This window comes from Rattus norvegicus, chromosome 9 (assembly GCF_036323735.1).
Source record: "Rattus norvegicus strain BN/NHsdMcwi chromosome 9, GRCr8, whole genome shotgun sequence".
Lineage (NCBI taxonomy): Eukaryota > Metazoa > Chordata > Mammalia > Rodentia > Muridae > Rattus > Rattus norvegicus.
In genome coordinates, this window is record NC_086027.1 from 25,593,309 (window position 1) to 25,617,663 (window position 24,355).

General features: G+C 40.5%; 1 protein-coding gene across 6 annotated transcripts in view; it reads left to right on the forward strand.

The window, feature by feature from the left end:
- Nucleotides 1–24,355, forward strand: part of Cd2ap (CD2-associated protein) — a 99,898-nt gene that overhangs the window by 13,238 nt on the left and 62,305 nt on the right. For 5 of the 6 annotated variants that reach the window (XR_005488895.2, XM_039083538.2, XM_039083541.2 and 2 more), the window contains exon 2: nt 21,582–21,742. Coding sequence is in view for 5 of the 6 variants with exons in the window: in XM_039083538.2 (XP_038939466.1) it covers nt 21,582–21,742 (161 nt within the window). In the remaining variant the exon portion in view is untranslated. Of the gene's footprint in view, nt 1–19,883; nt 20,003–21,581; nt 21,743–24,355 lie in introns of those variants that run through there. The other variant, XM_039083540.2, reaches the window with a different exon arrangement.

The window sequence follows — 24,355 nt, forward strand, 5'->3', positions numbered from 1 at the left end:
TTCAAAGACAGAGATCACCTCTGTGGATATCAGCCCCTAGTGCTGAGATTTCAAGCTGTGTGTCTGGCAAGAAACTATATTTAAAAAGCACCAGAGAGTGGACATGGTAGTGCACTCTTACGATCCCAGTGTTCAGGAGCTCAAGGCGGGAAGACTGTGAGTTTGAGTTTAGCTCAGTCACTCACAAATCCCAGGCCAACCTCTCTCAAAAGGAATAAACAAGACCGAAGAGCAATGAAGTCAGTAACAGTCGAATGATTCTTGTTCCTTCCTTATGTTCCTCATAAGGAAGTAACTTAGTTACAGGAGCATAAGAACGTTTAACATTTTTTGTTTTGTTTGCTTATTGTGTGTATGAGCGTGAGTATATATGTGTCATCAGTTCACAAGATACTATGATTGCCAGGTTACTTAGGCAAGTGCTTTTTATTTTTTTTTTAAAGTCCAGTGAGCCATTTGGCTGGCCCAGGTCCATTAGCTTTAAGTATGCAGAATATTTTGTGGAACTTTGTGATGGAATTGTTTTGAGAAAAGAACCTGTGTCTTTATGGTAGAATGTGTTTTTTGAGTCAGGTTTTTACATTGTTGCTTAGACTGGCCTAGAACTAACTTTAGTTCAGACTGGCCTCCATCCAGCCTTCCCTAATTCTGCCTCAGCCTTCCAAGTGCCAAGATTACAGGTGTGACCCACCCTGTACTACATTTGTCATGGAATTTTTTAGTGAGGCCTGTAATCTGATAAGGGTTCATTTTATTTATTTATTTATTTTACAACCTGCTAGTTCTTTTTTTTTTTTTTTTTTTTTTTGGTTCTTTTTTTTTTTTTCGGAGCTGGGGACCGAACCCAGGGCCTTGCGCTTCCTAGGTAAGCGCTCTACCACTGAGCTAAATCCCCAGCCCCCGTGCTAGTTCTTTTTAGCCAGCCAAATTATACTATTTCTTTTGCTCAGAGAAATAATAACTAATCCCATGAACAAATGCCTTGGTTGAATTCATCAGATGTGATTTGAAAACTTTGTATACATCATTACAAACGGAAGTGCTCAACAATGGTGACTGAAGGGCTGGATGATGTAGCTAGATGGTCTCAACCCTTTGCTCTTCATAAGCAAGACGGCTATGGAGTGCCTGTGCGTAATCCCAGGATTCCTCAGGACGGGAAGACAGCAGGATCAGGAATTCAAGGTCATTCTGGCATGTATAGACAGGGACAGTGGGGCCTCATGAGACTGGGAAAAAAGTGGACACGGTGCTTGTACTTTAGACACTCAGTGGGAAGAATATGGTGCATTGTGTGATTGGTGTTAACATCTAGTGATTACTGATTAGGTATTTCTGTTTCAGGTACATTTAAAGCTCTTTTCTAAGTACTGTTTAATTCTCACAATCTTCATTTTTGAGTAGTTATTAATCTTTGAAAAACTTTTTTTACGTTTATTTTATCCGCGTGCATTTGTGCATGTATACATTTGTGTGCTCGTGCCATAGTAGGACAACTTCTTGAGTTGGTTCATTCTTCTACTTGACACCTTATGGATCCTAGGGATTGAATTCAGGTCATCAGACTTGGTGACAGGCAGACACCGGTACCCATTCAACTGTTCTGCTGGCCTCTATTGTCACTCTTATATTTAGGGGAACAACACCATGGCAACTAATTCAAAGCCAAGGCTTAGATCTAGGCTGACCGGTTCACTGCTTGAACTCTCCGTGCTATAGAGTAGAACAAGTCATTCTTTCATCGAGAGCTATTTGGGTTACAGGTTGTAGACATTCTTGATCTTATCCTGTCCTGTCTTTTCTTACATCTATTGTGCCATTCCGATTGTAACTAGTTTGAATCTCTTTTATTATCTCCTTCTCTCTCTTGGTGCTGAGGATTAACCTCCAGGCCCTTAGCCACTGAATTATATCCCCAGCCTACTTAATCTTTATTTTCGACTCACCTAAGCAGTATTATAAAGTCTAAGCTTAAGGAGTGCACAGAGCTTTGTTTTTTCCTACATGTATCCCAAACACTTAGACCAAGTGTTTTAAAGGGATAACTAGGTAAATATTTGCTGAATGAATATTGAACATGATTATACCTGCTTTATTATATATGAAAGCTAAATGGACTGGAAATCAAAGTTAGCACATTTGAGATAACGACGTTAAAATTCTGTGCAGCGCTCATTGATAAGTGGCTATTAGCCCAAATGCTTGAATTGCCCTAGATGCACAGAACACATGAAACTCAAGACGGATGACCAAAATGTGAATGCTTCACTCCTTCTTTTAAAAGGGGAACATGAATACCCTTGGCAGGGAATATGGAGGCAAAGTTTAAAACAAACACAGAAGGAACACCCATTCAGGAGCGCCACATGTGGCCAATATATATATACAGCCACCCAATTAGACAAGATGGATGAAGCAAAGAAGTGCAGGCCGACAGGAACCAGATGTAGATCTCTCCTGAGAGACACAGCCAGAATACAGCAAACACAGAGGCGAATGCCAACAGCAAACCACTGAACTGAGAATGGGACCCCCGTTGAAGGAATTAGAGAAAGGACTGGAAGAGCTTGAAGGGGCTCGAGACCCCTTATGAACAATAATGCCAAGCAGCTAGAGCTTCCAGGGACTAAGCCACTACCCAAAGACTGTACATGGACTGACCATGGGCTCCAACCTCATAGGTAGCAATGAATAGCCTAGTAAGAGCACCAGTGGAAGGGGAAGCCCTTGGTCCTGCTAAGACTTCAACCCCCAGTGAATGTGATTGTTGGGGGGAGGGCGGCAATGGGGGGAGGATGGGGAGGGGAACACCCATATAGAAGGGGAGGGGGAGGGGTTAGGGCGATGTTGGCCCGAAACCGGGAAAGGGAATAACAATCGAAATGTAAATAAGAAATACTCAAGTTAATAAAGATAAAAAAAAAAAAAGTTAGTTGGAAACCAAAGTAAATTTTGTTTGAATAGGGGAAAAAAAACAAACAACAATAAAAAAAACTGTGAGTAAATTTAAAAAAATAAAATAAAATTCTGTGCAGCGTATTTCAGTTCAGTGCTCTGTGAGTGTGCTATACTCCCTGTAGCTATTATGTGTGTCATGTGTCAGGCATTATAAGACCTGCTTCCCTTGCTGTTTGACTCCAAGAATTTAGTTTCCTTTTAAATACGTTTATTTAGGGGATGCCTAGAAATATGAGGAGATTCAAATGATTATTTCAGAAATTTTCATGATCCATATATCTGCTGTTACAGGTGTTTACATTTGGCTGTATGAGTGAATTTTTATCACAAGTTTCGATGTTTTGCTATGTTTAAATTTTTCTTTTTAGGTGATATTTTGCCAGTTATTAACATTTACAGTATACTTACCATGTTAGGTATTGCAGTGAGCTTTTAATCTCCATAGGAGTAATATGGCAAAAATATTAATGATCCTTAATCTTCAGAAGTGTAGAGAATGCTGCTTATCCTAGGTTAGAGAGGATGTGGGGGAGTCAGACTCGGACTCCCCTGGCCTGATTTGAAAGCATGTCTTCTTAGAACATTGTAGGAAAGGAAGAAAATGTTGAGTTAAACAAGAAAATAAGATTAAAACTACTACCTTATTATATGAAAATAAAGAAACTTAGGTAGGTATAATGGTGTTCTGAAATCTGAATTCCTGCTGCTCTGGAAGTCTGTGAGACCAGCCTGAGCAACTGATGAGTCCCCTTCTCAAAACAGAAGCGATCCAGGGAAACTCTCCTACAAGTGTGGCTAGAGATCATCCATTCGTCGTCTAAGTATTTGAGAAACTCCTTTCTTTATTAAACTGTAAAGAAATATACTGTATTCCACATTGCTCCTGTCCTAACCAGTGTTCTGTTGCTGTGAAGAGATGCCATAAAACATTATAAAAGCAACATTTAGTTGGGGCTCACTTAAGAGTTTCAGAGGCCACAGTGGTGAGTGTGGCAGCTTAAAGGCAGACATGGTACTGGAGAAGTTGACAGTTCTACGTCGTGGACCCACAGGCAGCAGGAAGACAGACACTGGACTTGGGGTAGGCTTTTGAAATTTTAGCTCACCTCTAGTGACACTCCCTCTAGCCAGGCCACGCCTACCCCCAACCAGGCCACACCTTCTCACCCTTCTAAGTAGTGGTACTCCCTGATGATTTAACCATTCAAATCTATAAGCTTATGTGGACCATTCTTACTCAAACCAATATAGGTTCTTTATATATTCATTAGGTTTTTAATTTTTTTCTGAGTTCTGTACAACTTTGATGAACATTTAAATGGTATGTTTTGGTATGACTTGAAAGAAGATTAACATTCTTATTCCTAGTGTTTTCTTTAAGTTAAGACTGGAATTTAAATTGATGAATTAAAAGCTAGATGTGGTGTCCATACCCTAAATCCCAGTATTGGAGAGGTTGAGGCAAGACTTCTGTGAATTTGAGGCCCAGCATAGGTTAAAAAGCAAGACCCCGTGTATATGGAGATGCGGTGGGGGCAGAGGTAGGGTGGTATTAGTGGGAGGAATGAGCAAAAGGAGACAAACAGGGAATGCAGAAAAGTACTGAATATTCCAGGCTACTTCTCCTTGTATAGGTTTTGTGTTATTTTGGGAGAAGGAATTGATTATATGGATATGACTATTTCTTTGCTTAGAGTTTTAACAAGAAATATTAAGTTTTTGGTCTCTTTAGTGGATATATCATCAATTGATCTGTAGCAGTAAAGGAATAGAATAGTATGAAAAGATTACTGTCATATTTTTCTTCTGAGAAATCTCATCTGAGTATACATGCAGTGCACACCTTTACACTACTTGGAACAGGAAGAGGAAGGTGTTACGGTTTGAGTATGAGCTGCCCCCATAGGCTTATGTTTTGTTTGGTCTGAGCTGGTGGGCCTTGTTGAAACTCTAGGAGGTGGGGCCTGGTTGGAGGAAGTAGGTCACTGGGGTAGGTTCTTGAGTATCTTGTTCCCATGTTTCTGTGTATTCTTTCTGTGTCTCATGTCCCATGTGGTCTACCTTGTCATCTCCACTGTTGTTCTCTGAATCTTCTGAAACTATGAAAAAAAGTTTTAATTTCTAGGTTGCTTTCCGAAGGTGTTTAATAGTAAAAGTAGGTAGTACACAGAGGTAGGTGTCCCCTCCCCTCCACTGTCCGGGGTTTATCTGTGTAACAGTCCTGGCTGTTCTAGAACACTCTTGTAGACCAGGCTGGCCTTGAACTCTCAGAGAGATTCACCTGCCTCCTGAGTGCTGGGATTAAAGGCATATGCTACCACACCTTGCCCCGGGGATAGGTTTTATGGTTAGTTGTTTTGCTATTTTAAGAATGATTAGAGCTGTCGGATATGGAGTTCACACCTGCAATCCCAACACTTGTCTCCTGATTGGAAGAAAATATCGGGAATGTATAGGTTCACGGGGGAGGGGGAACCCCACCTTTATATAAAGAAATAAATTTATAACTAGAAGGTAAGCAAAGTAGATAAATGTTTTTAATCCCAGCACTAAGGAAGTTTGAGGACAGTCAGGGTTACTTAGTGTCAGGACAGTCTGAGCAGTATGTGATCCTGTTTCAAATACACACCTGATACACATACATCCTGACACACACACACACACACACACACACACACACACACACACACACACACACACACAGAGAGAGAGAGAGACAGACAGACAGACAGACAGACAGACACTAGATTTCCTTAACTATGTTGAAAATGTTAAGAAATGCTTTCATTACTTCTGAATTTAGCAGTTGATAACTTATAAAGGGTCTTTAGGGATGATACTGTGACAATATTTTCATATGGATCTAATATCTAACTTTATAGAATTTAATAAAATACAGTAACATTATGCCATGTTAATTGTTTTTGTGTTTTATAATATTGTTAAAGAAGAAATATTTAGAACTAGAAATAGCACATAGCCTTTAGTTCAAGCTTGTGTTTTTCCTATTTGGACTTGTAAACTGTTTAATGATTATTGCTCAAAGCTGTAATTCCAAAGGGCTCAAGTTCCTCTAGTGCTTTATCTCCCTGCTTGTCTTTGGGTTCTCTAAGTACCCAAATAGAATATGCATCTTTTGATTCTTTTGCTGTCCACTGTTACTGGAGTATCAGTGTGGTGATAAAAGGTAATGGAGGCTACGACCATAACATTACATTTCAGTCTTTCAGTGGAGCTGCGCCTTAAGATGGGATGTCCACTGTGCTGGTCTTTAACTGTAGTCACTGTAGTTGTGTCTTTCGTGAGGAGTAATGAGATAGGAGGTGGGCTATCCTATCATCTCTCTTTTTCTGCATTGTATTCATTTAGAGCAAGACTGTGTGTGTGTGTGTGTGTGTGTGTGTGTGTGTGTGTGTGTGTGTGTCTATCTGTCTCTGTGTGTAAATTTGTGGACTGTGGGCCCCAGGGATTAAACTCAGGTCATCAAATTTGGTGGCAAGTGCATCTTTCTGAGTGCTCTCCTAATAATGGTGTCAGATGATCTTTTTTTTTTTTTCTTCCTTTTTTTCCGGAGCTGGGAACCGAACCCAGGGCCTTGCGCTTGCTAGGCAAGTGCTCTACCACTGAGCTAAATCCCCAACCCCAAGTGTCAGATGATCTTAATCTTAACCACAGCCCTCTTTCTAGCCATAAGTTCATTCTTTCTTCCTGCGTGTTGGCATTATTTTCTTAGATTTTTTTCTGTTATTACTACCACCTCTTCCTCTTCCTCTTCCTCTTCCTCTTCTTCTTCCTCCTCCTCTTCCTCCTCCTCCTCCTCCTCCTCCTCCTCCTCCTCCTCCTCCTCCTCCTCCTCCTCCTCCTCCTCCTCCTCCTCCTCCTCCTAATTCTTCTAGTCTCCCACCTTCCCTTGTTTTTTGAGACAGAGCCTTTCAGGCCTGGCTGTCCTGGAAACTCACTTTGTAGACCAGGCTGGCCTCAAATTCAGAGATTTGTTTGCCTCTCCCTGCCAAGTGTGCACCACAACCAACTGACTACTATATCCATGATTATAAAAGCCTAAATGTTAATTAAATTTTACTCTCCTTAACCCCTTGGTTTTGTTACTGGTGTTGTATCTGTCTTTTCTGCCTCCCCCTCTCCCTCTTTATACAGACAGACACACGTTATTTTTCTGACTTCCCCTATAATCCTTGTCTAGTCTAGTATAGTATTTTTATTCTTAGGAGAATTTGTTATAATGTACTTTGATCCTTTCGTCCTACTCTGAAAATTCTTCCTAGATCCTCTCCTGCAGGGTGGCTTTTAAAGAGTAACCCACCAACTCCAAGTTGTGCTGCTTATTTATTTGAGGGTTGGGGCCGTCTACAAACCACATCTTTAGAAACTAACCCATCCTCCAGAAGTCATCAGCTGTCAGTAGCTCCTCGTTAAGGAAGGGTAGGTGCTTTTTCTGTATTCTAAATTATCTTGTTGCTATGTTTTAGTTTTTTGGTGTGTGTGTGTGTGTGTGTGTAAAATCACTTGCTTTCTTTACACATCCCTGACACTTTCCATAATTAGCTTTTTTCTTGTGCTCTTAGAGAAAGTCAAGTTTTGTTTAGGATGTCAAACTTCCATGCTGTGTTCTATGTCTGCAAGAGCTCTGCTCAGCTTGTGCCACAGCGCCTAAGTGCCCAGGTCTGCTGTACCAGAGCTTTCTCTCTTCTTTTATTTTTTTATTTTTTTTTTTTTTGGTTCTTTTTTTCGGAGCTGGGGACCGAACCCAGGGCCTTGCGCTTCCTAGGTAAGCGCTCTACCACTGAGCTAAATCCCCAGCCCCTTCTTTTACTTTTATAGGAAATTTTTTTGATTTATGGTTTATGGTTATTTTCTGAACATTTAAAACATTGATATGCTGCCTTTCTTTCCTTTTTTTTTTTTTCTTTCCTTTGGTCCCCCTGAGAAGTCACCATTAGTCTAAGTATAGCCAGCTCCTTTAGTAATGGTTTCTTTTCAGAACTGATTTTTCTGTTAACTCCTTGCAATTTTACTCTATTGGGCTTGCAGATATTTTTGTTTATTGCACTTGAACTTGCTTGAACTTCCTGAGTGTTTTTTTCTTTCAAGTCAGATTATCGGATTCAGATATTTGGGTGATGGGAATTGAACTGAGGTCCTCTGCCAAAGCAGCCAGTACTTTTTTTTTTTTTTTTTTTTTTTTTTATTATCTTGAGTATTTCTTATATACATTTCAAGTGTTATTCCCTTTCCCGGTTTCCGGACAGACATCACCCTCCCCCCTCCCCTTCCTTGTGGGTGTTCCCCTCCCAAACCTCCCCCCATTGCCACCCTCCCCGCATAGTCTAGTTCACTAGGGGTTCAGTCTTAGCAGGACCCAGGGCTTCCCCTTCCACTGGTGCTCTTACTAGGATATTCATTGCTACCTATGGGGACAGAGTCCAGGGTCAGTCCATGTATAGTCTTTAGGTAGTGGCTTAGTCCCTGGAAGCTCTGGTTGCTTGACATTGTTGTACTTTTGGGGTCTCGAGCACCTTCAAGCTCTTCCAGTTCTTTCTCTGATTCCTTCAACGGGGGACCTATTCTCAGTTCAGTGGTTTGCTGCTGGCATTCGCCTCTGTATTTGCTGTATTCTGGCTGTGTCTCTCAGGAGTGATCTACATCCGGCTCCTGTCGGTCTGCACTTCTTTGCTTCATCCATCTTGTCTAATTGGGTGGCTGTATATGTATGGGCCACCTGTGGGGCAGGCTCTGAATGGGTGATCCTTCAGTCTCTGTTTTAATCTTTGCCTCTCCCTTCCCTGCCAAGGGTATTCTTTTTCCTCATTTAAAGAAGGAGTGAAGCATTCACATTTTGATCATCCGTCTTGAGTTTCCTTTGTTCTAGGGATCTAGGGTAAATCAAGCATTTGGGCTAATAGCCACTTATCAATGAGTGCATACCATGTATGTCTTTCTGTGAGTGGGTTAGCTCACTCAGGATGATATTTTCCAGTTCCAACCATTTGCCTACGAATTTCATAAACTCGTTGTTTTTGATAGCTGAGTAATATTCCATTGTGTAGATGTACCACATTTTCTGTATCCATTCCTCTGTGGAAGGGCATCTGGGTTCTTTCCAGTTTCTGGCTATTATAAATAAGGCTGCGATGAACATAGTGGAGCACGTGTCTCTTTTATATGTTGAGGCATCTTTTGGGTATATGCCCAAGAGAGGTATGGCTGGATCCTCAGGCAGTTCAATGTCCAATTTTCTGAGGAACCTCCAGACTGATTTCCAGAATGGTTTTACCAGTCTGCAATCCCACCAACAATGGAGGAGTGTTCCTCTTTCTCCACATCCTCGCCAGCATCTGCTGTCACCTGAGTTTTTGATCTTAGCCATTCTCACTGGTGTGAGGTGAAATCTCAGGGTTGTTTTGATTTGCATTTCCCTTATGACTAAAGATGTTGAACATTTCTTTAGGTGTTTCTCAGCCATTCGGCATTCCTCAGCTGTGAATTCTTTGTTCAGCTCTGAACCCCATTTTTTAATAGGGTTATTTGTTTCCCTGCAGTCTAACTTCTTGAGTTCTTTGTATATTTTGGATATAAGGCCTCTATCTGTTATAGGATTGGTAAAGATCTTTTCCCAATCTGTTGGTTGCCGTTTTGTCCTAACCACAGTGTCCTTTGCCTTACAGAAGCTTTGCAGTTTTATGAGATCCCATTTGTCGATTCTTGATCTTAGAGCGTAAGCCATTGGTGTTTTGTTCAGGAAATTTTTTCCAGTGCCCATGTGTTCCAGATGCTTCCCTAGTTTTTCTTCTATTAGTTTGAGTGTGTCTGGTTTGATGTGGAGGTCCTTGATCCACTTGGACTTAAGCTTTGTACAGGGTGATAAGCATGGATCGATCTGCATTCTTCTACATGTTGCCCTCCAGTTGAACCAGCACCATTTGCTGAAAATGCTATCTTTTTTCCATTGGATGGTTTTGGCTCCTTTGTCAAAAATCAAGTGACCATAGGTGTGTGGGTTCATTTCTGGGTCTTCAATTCTATTCCATTGGTCTATCTGTCTGTCTCTGTACCAATACCATGCAGTTTTTATCACTATTGCTCTGTAATACTGCTTGAGTTCAGGGATAGTGATTCCCCCTGAAGTCCTCTTATTGTTGAGGATAGCTTTAGCTATCCTGGGTTTTTTGTTATTCCAGATGAATTTGCAAATTGTTCTGTCTAACTCTTTGAAGAATTGGATTGGTATTTTGATGGGGATTGCATTGAATCTGTAGATTGCTTTTGGTAAAATGGCCATTTTTACTATATTAATCCTGCCAATCCATGAGCATGGGAGATCTTTCCATCTTCTGAGGTCTTCTTCAATTTCTTTCCTCAGTGTCTTGAAGTTCTTATTGTACAGATCTTTTACTTGCTTGGTTAAAGTCACACCGAGGTACTTTATATTATTTGGGTCTATTATGAAGGGTGTCGTTTCCCTAATTTCTTTCTCGGCTTGTTTCTCTTTTGTATAGAGGAAGGCAACTGATTTATTTGAGTTAATTTTATACCCAGCCGCTTTGCTGAAGTTGTTTATCAGCTTTAGTAGTTCTCTGGTGGAACTTTTGGGATCACTTAAATATACTATCATGTCGTCTGCAAATAGTGATATTTTGACCTCTTCTTTTCCGATCTGTATCCCCTTGATCTCCTTTTGTTGTCTGATTGCTCTGGCTAGAACTTCAAGAACTATATTGAATAAGTAGGGAGAGAGTGGGCAGCCTTGTCTAGTCCCTGATTTTAGTGGGATTGCTTCAAGTTTCTCTCCATTTAGTTTAATGTTAGCAACTGGTTTGCTGTATATGGCTTTTACTATGTTTAGGTATGGGCCTTGAATACCTATTCTTTCCAGGACTTTTATCATGAAGGGGTGTTGAATTTTGTCAAATGCTTTCTCAGCATCTAATGAAATGATCATGTGGTTCTGTTCTTTCAGTTTGTTTATATGATGGATCACGTTGATGGTTTTCCTTATATTAAACCATCCCTGCATGCCTGGGATGAAGCCTACTTGATCATGGTGGATGATTGTTTTGATGTGCTCTTGAATTCGGTTTGCCAGAATTTTATTGAGTATTTTTGCGTCGATATTCATAAGGGAAATTGGTCTGAAGTTCTCTTTCTTTGTTGGGTCTTTGTGTGGTTTAGGTATAAGAGTAATTGTGGCTTCATAGAAGGAATTCGGTAGGGCTCCATCTGTTTCAATTTTGTGGAATAGTTTGGATAATATTGGTATAAGGTCTTCTATGAAGGTTTGATAGAATTCTGCCCTAAACCCGTCTGGACCTGGGCTCTTTTTGGTTGGGAGACCTTTAATGACTGCTTCTATTTCCTTAGGAGTTATGGGGTTGTTTAACTGGTTTATCTGTTCCTGATTTAACTTCGATACCTGGTATCTGTCTAGGAAATTGTCCATTTCCTGAAGATTTTCAAGTTTTGTTGAATATAGGTTTTTATAGTAAGATCTGATGATTTTTTTAATTTCCTCTGAATCTGTAGTTATGTCTCCCTTTTCATTTCTGATTTTGTTAATTTGGACGCACTCTCTGTGTCCTCTCGTTAGTCTGGCTAAGGGTTTATCTATCTTGTTGATTTTCTCAAAGAACCAACTTTTGGTTCTGTTGATTCTTTCTATGGTCCTTTTTGTTTCTACTTGGTTGATTTCAGCTCTGAGTTTGATTATTTCCTGCCTTCTACTCCTCCTGGGTGTATTTGCTTCTTTTTGTTCTAGAGCTTTTAGGTGTGCTGTCAAGCTGCTGACATATGCTCTTTCCTGTTTCTTTCTGCAGGCACTCAGCGCTATGAGTTTTCCTCTTAGCACAGCTTTCATTGTGTCCCATAAGTTTGGGTATGTTGTACCTTCATTTTCATTAAATTCTAAAAAGTTTTTAATTTCTTTCTTTATTTCTTCCTTGACCAGGTTATCATTGAGTAGAGCATTGTTCAATTTCCACGTATATGTGGGCATTCTTCCCTTATTGTTATTGAAGACCAGTTTTAGGCCGTGGTGGTCCGATAGCACGCATGGGATTATTTCTATCTTTCTGTACCTGTTGAGGCCCGTTTTTTGACCAATTATATGGTCAATTTTGGAGAAAGTACCATGAGGAGCTGAGAAGAAGGTATATCCTTTTGCTTTAGGATAGAATGTTCTATAAATATCCGTTAAGTCCATTTGGCTCATGACTTCTCTTAGTCTGTCTACATCTCTGTTTAATTTCTGTTTCCATGATCTGTCCATTGATGAGAGTGGGGTGTTGATATCTCCCACTATTATTGTGTGAGGTGCAATGTGTGTTTTGAGCTTTAGTAAGGTTTCTTTTACATATGTAGGTGCCCTTTTATTTGGGGCATAGATATTTAGGATTGAGAGTTCATCTTGGTGGATTTTTCCTTTGATGAATATGAAGTGTCCTTCCTTATCTTTTTTGATGACTTTTAGTTGAAAATTGATTTTATTTGATATTAGAATGGCTACTCCAGCTTGCTTCTTCTGACCATTTGCTTGGAAAATTGTTTTCCAGCCTTTCACTCTGTGGTAATGTCTGTCTTTGTCTCTGAGGTGTGTTTCCTGTAGGCAGCAGAATGCAGGGTCCTCGTTGCGTATCCAGTTTGTTAATCTATGTCTTTTTATTGGGGAGTTGAGGCCATTGATATTGAGAGATATTAAGGAATAGTGATTATTGCTTCCCGTTATATTCATATTTGGAAGTGAGGTTATGTTTGTGTGCTTTCATTCTCTTTGTTTTGTTGCCAAGATGATTAGTTTCTTGCTCTAGGGTATAGCTTGCCTCCTTATGTTGGGCTTTACCCTTTATTATCCTTTGTAGTGCTGGACTTGTAGAAAGATATTGTGTAAATTTGGTTTTGTCATGGAATATCTTGGTTTCTGCATCTATGTTAATTGAGAGTTTTGCAGGATACAGTAACCTGGGCTGGCATTTGTGTTCTCTTAGGGTCTGTATGACATCTGTCCAGGATCTTCTGACCTTCATAGTTTCTGGCGAAAAGTCTGGTGTGATTTTGATAGGTCTGCCTTTATATGTTACTTGACCTTTTTCCCTTACTGCTTTTAATATTCTTTCTTTATTTTGTGCGTTTGGTGTTTTGACAATTATGTGACGGGAGGTGTTTCTTTTCTGGTCCAATCTATTTGGAGTTCTGTAGGCTTCTTGTATGCCTATGGGTATCTCTTTTTTTAGGTTAGGGAAGTTTTCTTCTATAATTTTGTTGAAGATATTTACTGGTCCTTTGAGCTGGGAGTCTTCACTCTCTTCTATACCTATTATCCTTAGGTTTGATCTTCTCATTGAGTCCTGGATTTCCTGTATGTTTAGGACCAGTAGCTTTTTCTGCTTTACATTATCTTTGACAGTTGAGTCAATGATTTCTATGGAATCTTCTGCTCCTGAGATTCTCTCTTCCATCTCTTGAATTCTGTTGGTGAAGCTTGTATCTACAGCTCCTTGTCTTTTCTTTTGATTTTCTATGTCCAGGGTTGTTTCCATGTGTTCTTTCTTGATTGCTTCTATTTCCATTTTTAATTCCTTCAACTGTTTGATTGTGTTTTCCTGGAATTCTTTCAGGGATTTTTGCGATTCCTCTCTGTAGGCTTCTACTTGTTCTCTAAGGGATTTCTTCATGTCTTTCTTGAAGTCCTCCAGCATCATGATCAAATATGATTTTGAAACTAGGTCTTGCTTTTCTGGTGTGTTTGGATATTCCATGTTTGCTTTGGTGGGAGAATTGGGCTCCGATGATGCCATGTAGTCTTGGTTTCTGTTGCTTGGGTTCCTGCGCTTGCCTCTCGCCATCAGATTATCTCTAGTGTTACTTTGTTCTGCTATTTCTGACAGTGGCTAGACTGTCCTATAACCTGTGTGTCAGGAGTGCTGTAGACCTGTTTTCCTGTTTTCTTTCAGCCAGTTATGGGGACAGAGTGTTCTGCTTTCGGGCGTGTAGTTTTTCCTCTCTACAGGTCTTCAGCTGTTCCTGTGGGCCTGTGTCTTGAGTTCACCAGGCAGGTTTCTTGCAGGGGAAAAGTTGGTCCTACCTGCGGTTCCAAGGCTCAAGTTTGCTCGTGGGGTACTGCCTAAGTCCTCTCCGCTGTGGCAGCAACCGGGAAAATCTGTGCCGCTCCTTCCGGGAGCCTCCGTGCACCAGGGTTTCAGATGACGTTTGGTGTTTTCCTCTGGCGCCTGGATGTGCACAGAGTGCAGTCTCTTCTGGTTTCCCAGGCGTGTCCGCCTGTCTGAAGGTTCAGCTCTCCCTCCCACGGGATTTGGGTGCAGAGAACTGTTTATCCGGTCTGTTTCCTTCAGGTTCCGGCAGTGTCTCAGACGCAGGGGTCCTGCCGCTCCCGGGCCCTCCCCTATGGGAGCCCAGAGGCCTTATACAGTTGCCTCTTGGGCCAGGGATGTGGGCAGGGGTGGGCAGTGTTGGTGGTCTCCTCCGCTCTGCAGCCTCAGGAGTGCCCACCTGACCAGGCAGTGAGGTCTCTCTCCCACGGGGTTGGGGAGCAGAGAGCTGCTGCGGTCGGGGATCCGCCGGTGTGGGACTTCCGGTAAACACAGGAAGTGCCCGGCCTTAGAGGAATTTTGCCTCTGTGTGTCCTGAGTTCACCAGGCAGGTTTCTTGCAGGGGAAAAGTTGGTCCTACCTGCAGTTCCAAGGCTCAAGTTTGCTCGTGGGGTACTGCCTAAGTCCTCTCCGCTGTGGCAGCAACCGGGAAGATCTGCGCCGCTCTTTCCAGGAGCCTCCGTGCACCAGGGTTCCAGATGGCGTTTGGTGTTTTCCTCTGGCGCCTGGATGTGCACAGAGTGCAGTCTCTTCTGGTTTCCCAGGCGTGTCCGCCTCTCTGAAGGTTTAGCTCTCCCTCCCACGGGATTTGGGTGCAGAGAACTGTTTATCTGGTCTGTTTCCTTCAGGTTCCGGCAGTGTCTCAGGTGCAGGGGTCCTGCCGCTCCCGGGCCCTCCCCTACGGGAACCCAGAGGCCTTATACAGTTGCCTCTTGGGCCAGGGATGTGGGCAGGGGTGGGCAGTGTTGGTGGTCTCCTCCGCTCTGCAGCCTCAGGAGTGCCCACTTGATCAGCAGCCAGTACTTTTAACTGTGGAGCCCATCTCTTCAGCTCTGTATTTTCATATTCTCTTCATTTTGTTTTTTATTTTTATTTTTTAGTATTTTAACTACAGCTGTTTCTAATGTACTTTTTTTAAAAAAAGATTTGTTTCATTCATTTATATGAGTACATTGTAGCTGTTTTCAGACACACCAGAAGAGGGCATCAGATCCCATTACAGATGGTTGTGAGCCACCATGTGGTTGCTGGGAATTGAACTCAGGACCTCTGGAAGAACAGTCAGTGCTCTTAACTGCTGAGCCATCTCTCCAGCCCCTCTAATGTATTTTTAATATTTATCAAATTCCTATTTTTGATGTTGTTCTTCTTAGTTCTGGATTATCATAAGGATTTTTCAAGTTTGCTGTCTATAAATTTTAGGTCTGTGTAAACTTTTAAAGGTGAACTTATGTGTCTGTGAAAGTATTAATGATAAATGCTGTTGTTTTAAAGTCTGTCTGTCTCTAGGATCTGGAGATTATTGAAAGGTTTGTTTCTTTGTCTTTTTACAATTTTTTTTTTTGGGTGGGGGGAGCTGAGGACCGAACCCAGGGCCTTGTGCTTGCTAGGCAAGCGCTCTACCACTGAGCTAAATCCCCAACCCCCTTTTTACAATTTTTTAATGAATGGCAGGGTCTTTCTGTTAGCTCAGGCAGTCCCTGAACTTGCAACCTTCCTGCCTCAGCTTTCTGAATGGTGGGGCAGGTATTCTATATTCCTTTACTGTATTTTGCTATATTTTTCTCTTAGTTTTTGAGACAGAGCCTTCCTTAGTCCAGCCCTAGTTGGCCTGGTATTTAATTACGTAGCCCAGGTTTGCCTCAGACTCACAGCTATCCTCGTCTTCCTCGTCTTCCACATTTGCTTCAGCTTCCCGGAATTAGAGGCCTGTGCCATACTGCTTGGCTTTTTCTGTATACCTTTCATGGTGGTTTGTTACTTCACATGGTCTCACTGGGTGTTATCAAATATAAATATTTGCCATGATTTTAGTGCTTTAGATAACTTGTCTCAGAGGTTTTAGTTTAATGTCTCTTGTCTTAGAACACTGGTTTTTTATTCAAGGATGGGAGGTTTTTCTAAATTGTCTAAAATAGTGCTTTTCTACCTGTGAGTTGAGAGACAATATCTCTAAAAATATTTACATTACCATTCATAACAGTCGCAAAATTATAGTTGCGAAGTAGCAATGGAAATAATGTTATGGTTGGAGTCACCACAGTGTGAGGAACTGTATAAAAGGGCAGCAGGGATAGGAAGTTTGCCAACAGCTGCTCTAAACAGCATTAACTAGGCTCCAGTGATTGACTAGACGTGTTTCCAGTCCCTCCCAAACTGAGTGCAAGGGCTATAAACGGTCCAATGTGATACTCTTTTGAGTTCTAGTCTTTATTTGATGTCAAGTGGTAATGTTAATTTTTTTTTCTTTTTTTCGGAGTGGGGACCGAACCCAGGGCCTTGCGCTTGCTAGGCAAGTGCTCTACCACTGAGCTAAATCCCCAACCTTTAATATATTTTTAGTTAGCTGTTTTCTTTTTCTTTTTTTTTAAAGACACATACTGTGTGTGTATATTAAGCATTTTTTGAAGTTACTCTGTTGCTTCTGTGCTGTTTTTTTCCTGGGGGGTGGGTGGTTGGGGGCACAGAGGGTTTCTTTCACTATGTAGCAACTGGGTGGATAGAACTTACTCTGCAGATCAGGGTGACTTGGAACTTCTGAGATCACCTGCATCTGGGTCCAGAATGCTGGAATCAGGCTGCCATTACCACTGTACATTTTATTTTAAGTGATTTTTACAACTTACTAAGTTGCCTTTTCAGGGGAAATTATTCCAAATTATTGTTAATTCAACTTTGGTCAAGGTCTTTGATACATTATTTTTAAATGTTCTTATATATAGATTGCACAAATGTTAAAACCTAATATAGGTTGACTATTTCTTATCTGAAATGCTTGGAACCAGAAGTGTTTCAGATTTTGGTGGTTTTTATAGCTTGCAATTTGCCCAGGCTTTACTGAGTGAATATTCCTATTCTATCCAAATTTGAAGTGTTGAAAAATCTGAAAAAGTTTATGCTAATTCTCTTCTCAAAATGTTTAACTTTGGAGAGCATTTTTGACATTGTCTGTGGGGGTGTGTGTGTGTGGGGGGGTGCACTTTTAGCGCTTTAAAAGTTGGGCGCCTTTCCCAGTTCTTTACCTTATTTGTTTTGTGATAGTGTTCTTCATTGAACCTGAAATATACTCAGATTTAGTAGAGATTCCTGTTTCTGCCTCCCCAGCAGTGAGAATAACAGGCCTGGGATGCCTCATCTTTTTATTTTATTTTATTTACTTTTTTTTTTTTTTACTGTGAGTGCTGGGGATCCAAATGCAAGTCCTTGTGCTTGTGCAGTTAGGGTCTTACTGACTATTGGTTACCTTACAAAGAAAGGAGTTTCTTTGTGACGTTTCCTTTGTGCGTAAGACGGTTGTCTTCATTTATTTACCTGTCTCCTTTTTAGACTCTAGTCAGTTGGATTCACTATTACCTATATCTTTGCTTTCATAGTTTGCTGGAGTTTTTTTCTTTGTTTGTTTATTTTGTGACAGGGTTTCTCTGTGTAGCCCTAGCTGTCCTGAAACACTATGTAGATCAGACTTGGAATTCAGTTTCACCTGACTCAGAGCTCCCAAGTGCTGGGATTAAAGATGTGTACCACCACACCTGCCCCCCCCCCATATATTTCAAATATTCAAGTGTTTTTAAAACTTACAATTTAAAGCAATACCACTTTTATGAACCTGTATATTAATTGAAGACAAAACTTCATTGCATATATTTTTATTTAGTTTATTTTTGATTTTTTTTTTTTTGGTTTTTTTTTTTTTTTCGGAGCTGGGGACCGAACCCAGGGCCTTGCGCTTCCTAGGTAAGCGCTCTACCACTGAGCTAAATCCCCAGCCCCTATTTCTGATAATTTTTTAATGGGTGTATGATGTACACGGTGTGTGTGTGTGTGTGTGTGTGTGTGTGTGTGTGTGTCCCCGTCCATCCATCCGTCCGTCCGTCTGTCTGTCTGTAGGGCAAGAGGAGGGTGTTTGGCCTTCTGTCATTCTCTACCTTATTCTTGAGACAAGAGCTTTCACTGCACCTTGTTTCAATGCTGCCTTTTTTCTCTTTTCTTTTTTAGTGTGGTTTCTGGAGATCCTCAGGTCCTCCTAAGCAAGCATTCTCACTGATGGAACATCTCCGCTGGCCTAAAGATTATTTTATTTTCTTTATTTTAGTTCTGAAGTAATCAGTTAAAGAAGTGATTTAATTCTATACAACTTTCACTTCAATACATCAGTGAAAATTTCCCATAAACCAGGCTTTTTCTCTATTTAGTCACAGAGCAACAATAATATTTAAGAAATATAGATTTGTAATCTGTATGACTCCTGCTTTACTTTGAGGGGCTGGAGATGTGGCTAGAGGTTAATACAGAAGTGACTCATAGTATTCTACTTGAGTTCAGTGCCCAGCACCAGTGTTGGGGAGCTCACAAGCACCTGCAACTCTAGCTTCAGGTGCTTGGATGAACTCATGTGTGCATACCTACACAGATAATTAAAAGGAATCTTAGCAAAAAGAACAACAAATGGGTAAGCTGGCTGTGGTGGCTCCGGCTTGTAATACTAGGGCTTGGGAGGTGGAGGTGGGCTGATCAGAAGTTCAGGGCAACATCAACTTTCACTATTCAGACTGGGCTTCATGAGACTCCATGTCAGGAAACCTTCCAGAGTTACTGAGGAGTAGTTATGTGAGTAGAGTTTAGAGATTTATTATGGAATTAGCATGTTGAACTGCTCACTACTATGAGTAATCTGTAAACTTTGAAGCCATCATTGTTTGAGAAACCAGGGGTCATCAAGAGTACTTTGGCTATACTTTGTTTCCTTACATTGTTTCTGATTTTGTACATTAGCACTGAATTTTTTGACTCAGGGAGAAAAAATGCCTAACTAGTTAACATTTTGTGTTATGGAGAAACCTTGTCTATTTCTGAGTCAGTTCTTATTATGTAGTCCTGGCTGTTCTAGAACTGTGTAAACAAGACTGGCTTTGAACTCTCTCTCTCTCTGTCTCAGATACTGGAATCCAAGGAATGTGCCACTACCACTATTGGCTTTCATTTTGTCTTCTGGAAATATTGTAACTGATAGTGAGCTTCTTATTCTCTTTCATTTTATGTAGCCCACCTCTTTTTTTTTTTTAATCTTTCTGGGGTTATATAGAAGGAACTACTATTTCAACTTCAACCCTTAAATTCTTTAAGCTTCTCTCTGGCTTTACCAGTTCTGTTGGATCTCTTACCAAAGTGGAATGTCTTCACTTCTGATACAGATCCTGTCTGAGACTCATTTACAACTTAAATAAAAAGGGACACCATGTAACAAATGTGGGATATGGCAGTTGGGCTTGTTAGGGAAGACGCTTGATAAATCTGCCCAGATTCTTGCCTCTCTTTTCTGCCTCAGTCATATCTAGGGTTTTCCCTGTCTCAGACTGGAGCAGTGCTGGGTGTCACTTCTTGTTGTATTTATTTTAGATAAGATTTCTCTGTATGGTCCAAGTTGGCCTCAAGGTTATGTTCCTCTTACCTCAGTGTCTTCAGAGGTAGATTTATAGGTGTTTATCACCGTGCCTGGCCCTCGTGTTTTGAGTACGTGTGTGTGTTTGGGGTTGAGCTAGGACCTCCTATATAATAACCAGACACTAGGGAGGAGCTACATTCCTAGCCCTGTGTTTTTGCTTTAAAGGTCAAGTGAGATCAAAAATCAGTATCCTGAGTGAGTGATGGAGTTAGAGTGATGCTGAATGAATGATTTCTACACTTTTGCCTCTTTCCGTGAACTTCAGGTATGTCAGCTTTAATCACTCTGCCTTTAAATAAGGTTTCCCAGATGACTTGGCTATACTTAGTATTTGAGAGGTACTGATTTAGACGAGTCAAGATCTAACCTGGGCTGAGAAAAGTTTTAGTTAAAGTTAAAGTACAGGGTTTCAGACTATCAGAACAAAATTAAGAATCTGTGAGGAATGGAAGTGGTGTGGTGGCTATTGATTTGAAGTGCACTTTTTTACTTTTTTTTTTTTTTTTGATCAAAATGTACTTTTTTTTTCTTTCTTGTCATTGTAGATAGAAGACAAGATAATGTTTTTTGTTTTTATTTTTTTATTTTTTTAAAGATTTTTATTTATTTTACGTATGTCAGTACACTGTAGCGTGAGTACACTGTAGCTGTCTTCAGACACACCAGAAGGAGGTTTCGGATCCCATTACAGATGGTTGTGAGCCACCATGTGGTTGCTGGGAATTGAACTCAGGACCTCTGGAAGAGCAGTAGGAGCTCTTAACCACTGAGCCATCTCTCCAGCCCTATTCTGTTTTTTAAAGTTGAATTTATAAAATGTACCTGTACACTGCCTGTGATCAGAGATCCTGTAGTTAGAGAATGAAATTTTCATTTCAGTGTGCTTCTTTGTCTGTCATTTGTTCTCTAATATTATTAATATAGCTTAGTAGCTTTAAACATTGTTTAGGGAGTGGATAGAGAGGTGGCCCAGTGGCTAAGAGCATGTACTGCTTGCAGAGCGTTGAGTTTTGTTTCCACTACCCACACCCAGTGGCTCACAATCACATATCCTTCCTGCCCCAGAGGGTCTGCTAACCTCTTTTAGATTGCACAGGCCTCTGCACTTAGATGTGTGTTTTCTTCTTACCATATAATAAAAAAGGAAATCTTTAAAACATTATCTGTTTCTGTGGTTTTAGAGTCTGGTGTTAGGAGACTGTGTTGGTTGGGTCCTCCGTAAGGCAGCATTGAAGATGTTCACCAGGATTGGGTTCTCAGCAGGGCTTCCTCTGGATGGATTCTTTCTAAACTCATGTGATGGTTGCCATCATTCGGGTCCTTTGCTTTATTATAGTAAAGGCCCTCGCTGAGGTTTTGCCTCATTTCTTGTGACCCTCCCCAAGCCAGCAAGCATGTTAGCATGATGGTTTGTCTTCAAAGCCAGTAAGTAAGAAGCAACCTGGCTATCACAATATTCATTCATTCTGCATAGTCCGTCTTCGTCATACTCTTTTTGTTACAAGACTGGTATAGGTCACACTCAAGGAATTTTATAAAGATGGACATACAAGGATAGCCTTAAGTGGGAAATCTTATGCCACAAAACTGTATTATAACAATACAGTATGAATTGATGTGCATTATATTTCTTTAGAGACTCACTTAAACCATGCACCATGGTCTGTACTTAGATGATCATGGGCTTTGCTGATGTGGTCAGGTATTTAAAACCAGAAGGAGAAGCCTGACATCTTTGAAGTATTAGTTGCTGCTACATAAATTCGGTAGCTGAAAGCTTGTTAATGTGGTTTATAGTAATTTTATCAATCAGATTTTAGACATTTATTTTCTCCTCTTTTTAGTTGACTATATTGTGGAGTATGACTACGATGCTGTACATGATGATGAGTTAACTATCCGAGTTGGGGAAATCATCCGAAATGTGAAAAAACTACAGGAAGAAGGATGGCTAGAAGGAGAACTAAATGGGAGACGAGGGATGTTCCCTGACAATTTTGTTAAGGTAAGTATTGTCAGTTTAATTTCTTGATTTTGCTTCACAGAACTAAGTATATATGTCAAGAAATAAATGCATATGTTTAAAGTGAAAATACTTTAAAACTTTTACATTTAGAAAAACGCAGGTACAAGTACATCTGTGAGTGGTAACCTGCTGTACAATAATGCTGTGTGGATGTATGTGCATCTTTGTGCCTGTCTTTCCTTTTTAAACCGTAGACAACAGTTTTCATTGGGTCACACTTTAAATCTTCCATTCTATTTTATTGCTTTTCTCTCATTCCTCCTTCCCCCTCCCTACTCACTTCCTTCCCTACCTTCCTCCCTTTCTTTTTTTTAAAGACAGAGACTCTATGTTGTCCTGGCTGTCCTGAAACTTGATGTGTAGCTAGCTGAGGCTGGGCTCACATTACCCTCTTGCCTCTGCGTGCTGGGATTGAAGGGTAGCACCGCCAGGCCAGCTTTTGCTGCTTTCCTAACCCTGTTGAGAATATACTAGACCATACTTTAGAGTTAAAGACACTAACTTGCTAAACATTCTTTTAGTTTAGGAAACAGGCTTTAAGATACTTAAGCTTATTACAAACTAATAAAAAATTGTCAGTGTTAGAGAAGAAAAGATAATACAATGAATTTAGGTATAATTGCTATTAGCTTTGTTTTCTATATATTTTAATGATTATGACTCTTGGGGAAGGCTTGAGTGTGTCTCATTTGTTTTTTTTTCCAACCTGCATAGTATTTTGTAGAATGCATGCTTAGTATTTGTTTTCTGAATAATTTGGATTTATTTTAGTTGTAGTTTCATCTCTAAATATGAACAAAGTTCTGTTAATTGATTTCAGAGGTCAAGTAACTACACTTAATCTAACTGCATTTTATCTCTTTTTTTAGTCAAATAATTTCGAAAAGATGTAGATAAATTTTTGAGAAAAGGTCAGTTTTCAATAATTATTATTTTTAGAAATAAATTATCTTCAGCAACAACAAATATATCTGCCAGGTTTGGTGAACACCTTTAGTCGAAGTACTCAGGTAGAAGACAGAGGGAGGGGATCCTCTGGAACTGGAGTTACAGATGGTTGTGATGCAGGGAGTAGAACCCAGTCTTCTGAATGCACAGCCAGTGTCTTAACCACTGAGTCATCTCTTCAGCCCACCCCACTTCTTGCTTTGCTTTTGCTTTAGTTTTGTTTTTTTAAATCACAGGGCACTAGTAGCCTAACAACTGCCTATTTCATTCTGTCAAGTGCCGGGGTTGCGTGGAAGCCAGTATGCCTCCCCTGATAGATGTCTTGGTTGCTTTCATACTTTGGCAGTTATGAACACAGCTTAGAAATATCCTCTCTGTGGCTTTTTGGGTAAAGACTAAATAGTGCAGTTGCTGAGTTGCATAGTAACAAGTGTTGGTTTAATAAAAAACACTGTCAGTTTTTTTGGAAAGTAGTGGTACTATTTGGGTTTCTGGTAGCAGTGCATGGAATTTCCCGTTGCTGTATATCTTTACCCGTATTTGGTATTATCAATGATTTGGATTTTGCCTGTTCTAGTAGTGTGTGTCACTTCAGTGTATAATTTACAATTCCTTAAAGGTTTGCATTGAACATCTTTCACAGGCTTATTTGCCACTTAGCTCCCCTTTAGTGAGGTGTTGGCTTATGCTTTTTATGCATTTTAATTTTCCAGCTCTTTGTTGTTGTTGGCTAGCTTTAACAGAGATGTTTATCAGGTACATCTTTGGAGATATTTTCTGTGGCATATTTTTTTCTTCTGGTGTATTCCCATCTCTTCCTCCCTCCCTCTTTCCCTCCTTCCCTCCCTCTGTGTGTGTGTGTGTGTATGTGTGTGTAAAAGATACACAGAATTTGGGTTGGGGATTTAGCTCAGTGGTAGAGCGCTTGCCTAGGAAGCGCAAGGCCCTGGGTTCAGTCCCCAGCTCCGAAAAAAAGAACCAAAAAAAAAAAAAAAAAAGATACACAGAATTTATTAGAAGGTATAGCACACATAGAAGGGGTGATCTTGGACAAGGATCTAAGAGATCATTGTAGCAATGTACAATTTTAAGGGGTAAGAGTAGACAGTGGCCAAAGAGACCATGCATACGTCTATATTTTAGGCAGGCTTTATACCATTCCTAAAGTCTATAGCAGACAGCTTTCCTGAGGAATATTTTCCTGTTCAAGTGATTGACAGGCTCCATTTGGATTGGATTTTTTTTTTTTTTTGAGATGGGTTTTATTACATAGCCCTGTCTGGTGTTCAAATCATGGATCTCCCTGCTTCTGACTCCTTTGCTGTTTCTAGGACTTAAAGGCATGCCACCATGCCTGGCTGGATTGACTCTTTTGTATTTGAGACAAGGTCTCAGTATATAGCTCTGGCTGACCTGGAATTTACTATGTAGATCAGCCTGGCTTTGAACTTAGAGATCCACCTGCCCCTGCCTCCTAAGTGTTGTAATGGATTGACACAGGAGGGGTCAATGGTATGTTCTTATTCATTACTAAAAAAGCTTTCACTGAGATAGTAAACTGGGTACTTAGTTTTTAGTTTTAGCTTTTTTTTTTTTTGGTTCTTTTTTTTGGATTTGGGGACCGAACCCCGGGCCTTGCGCTTC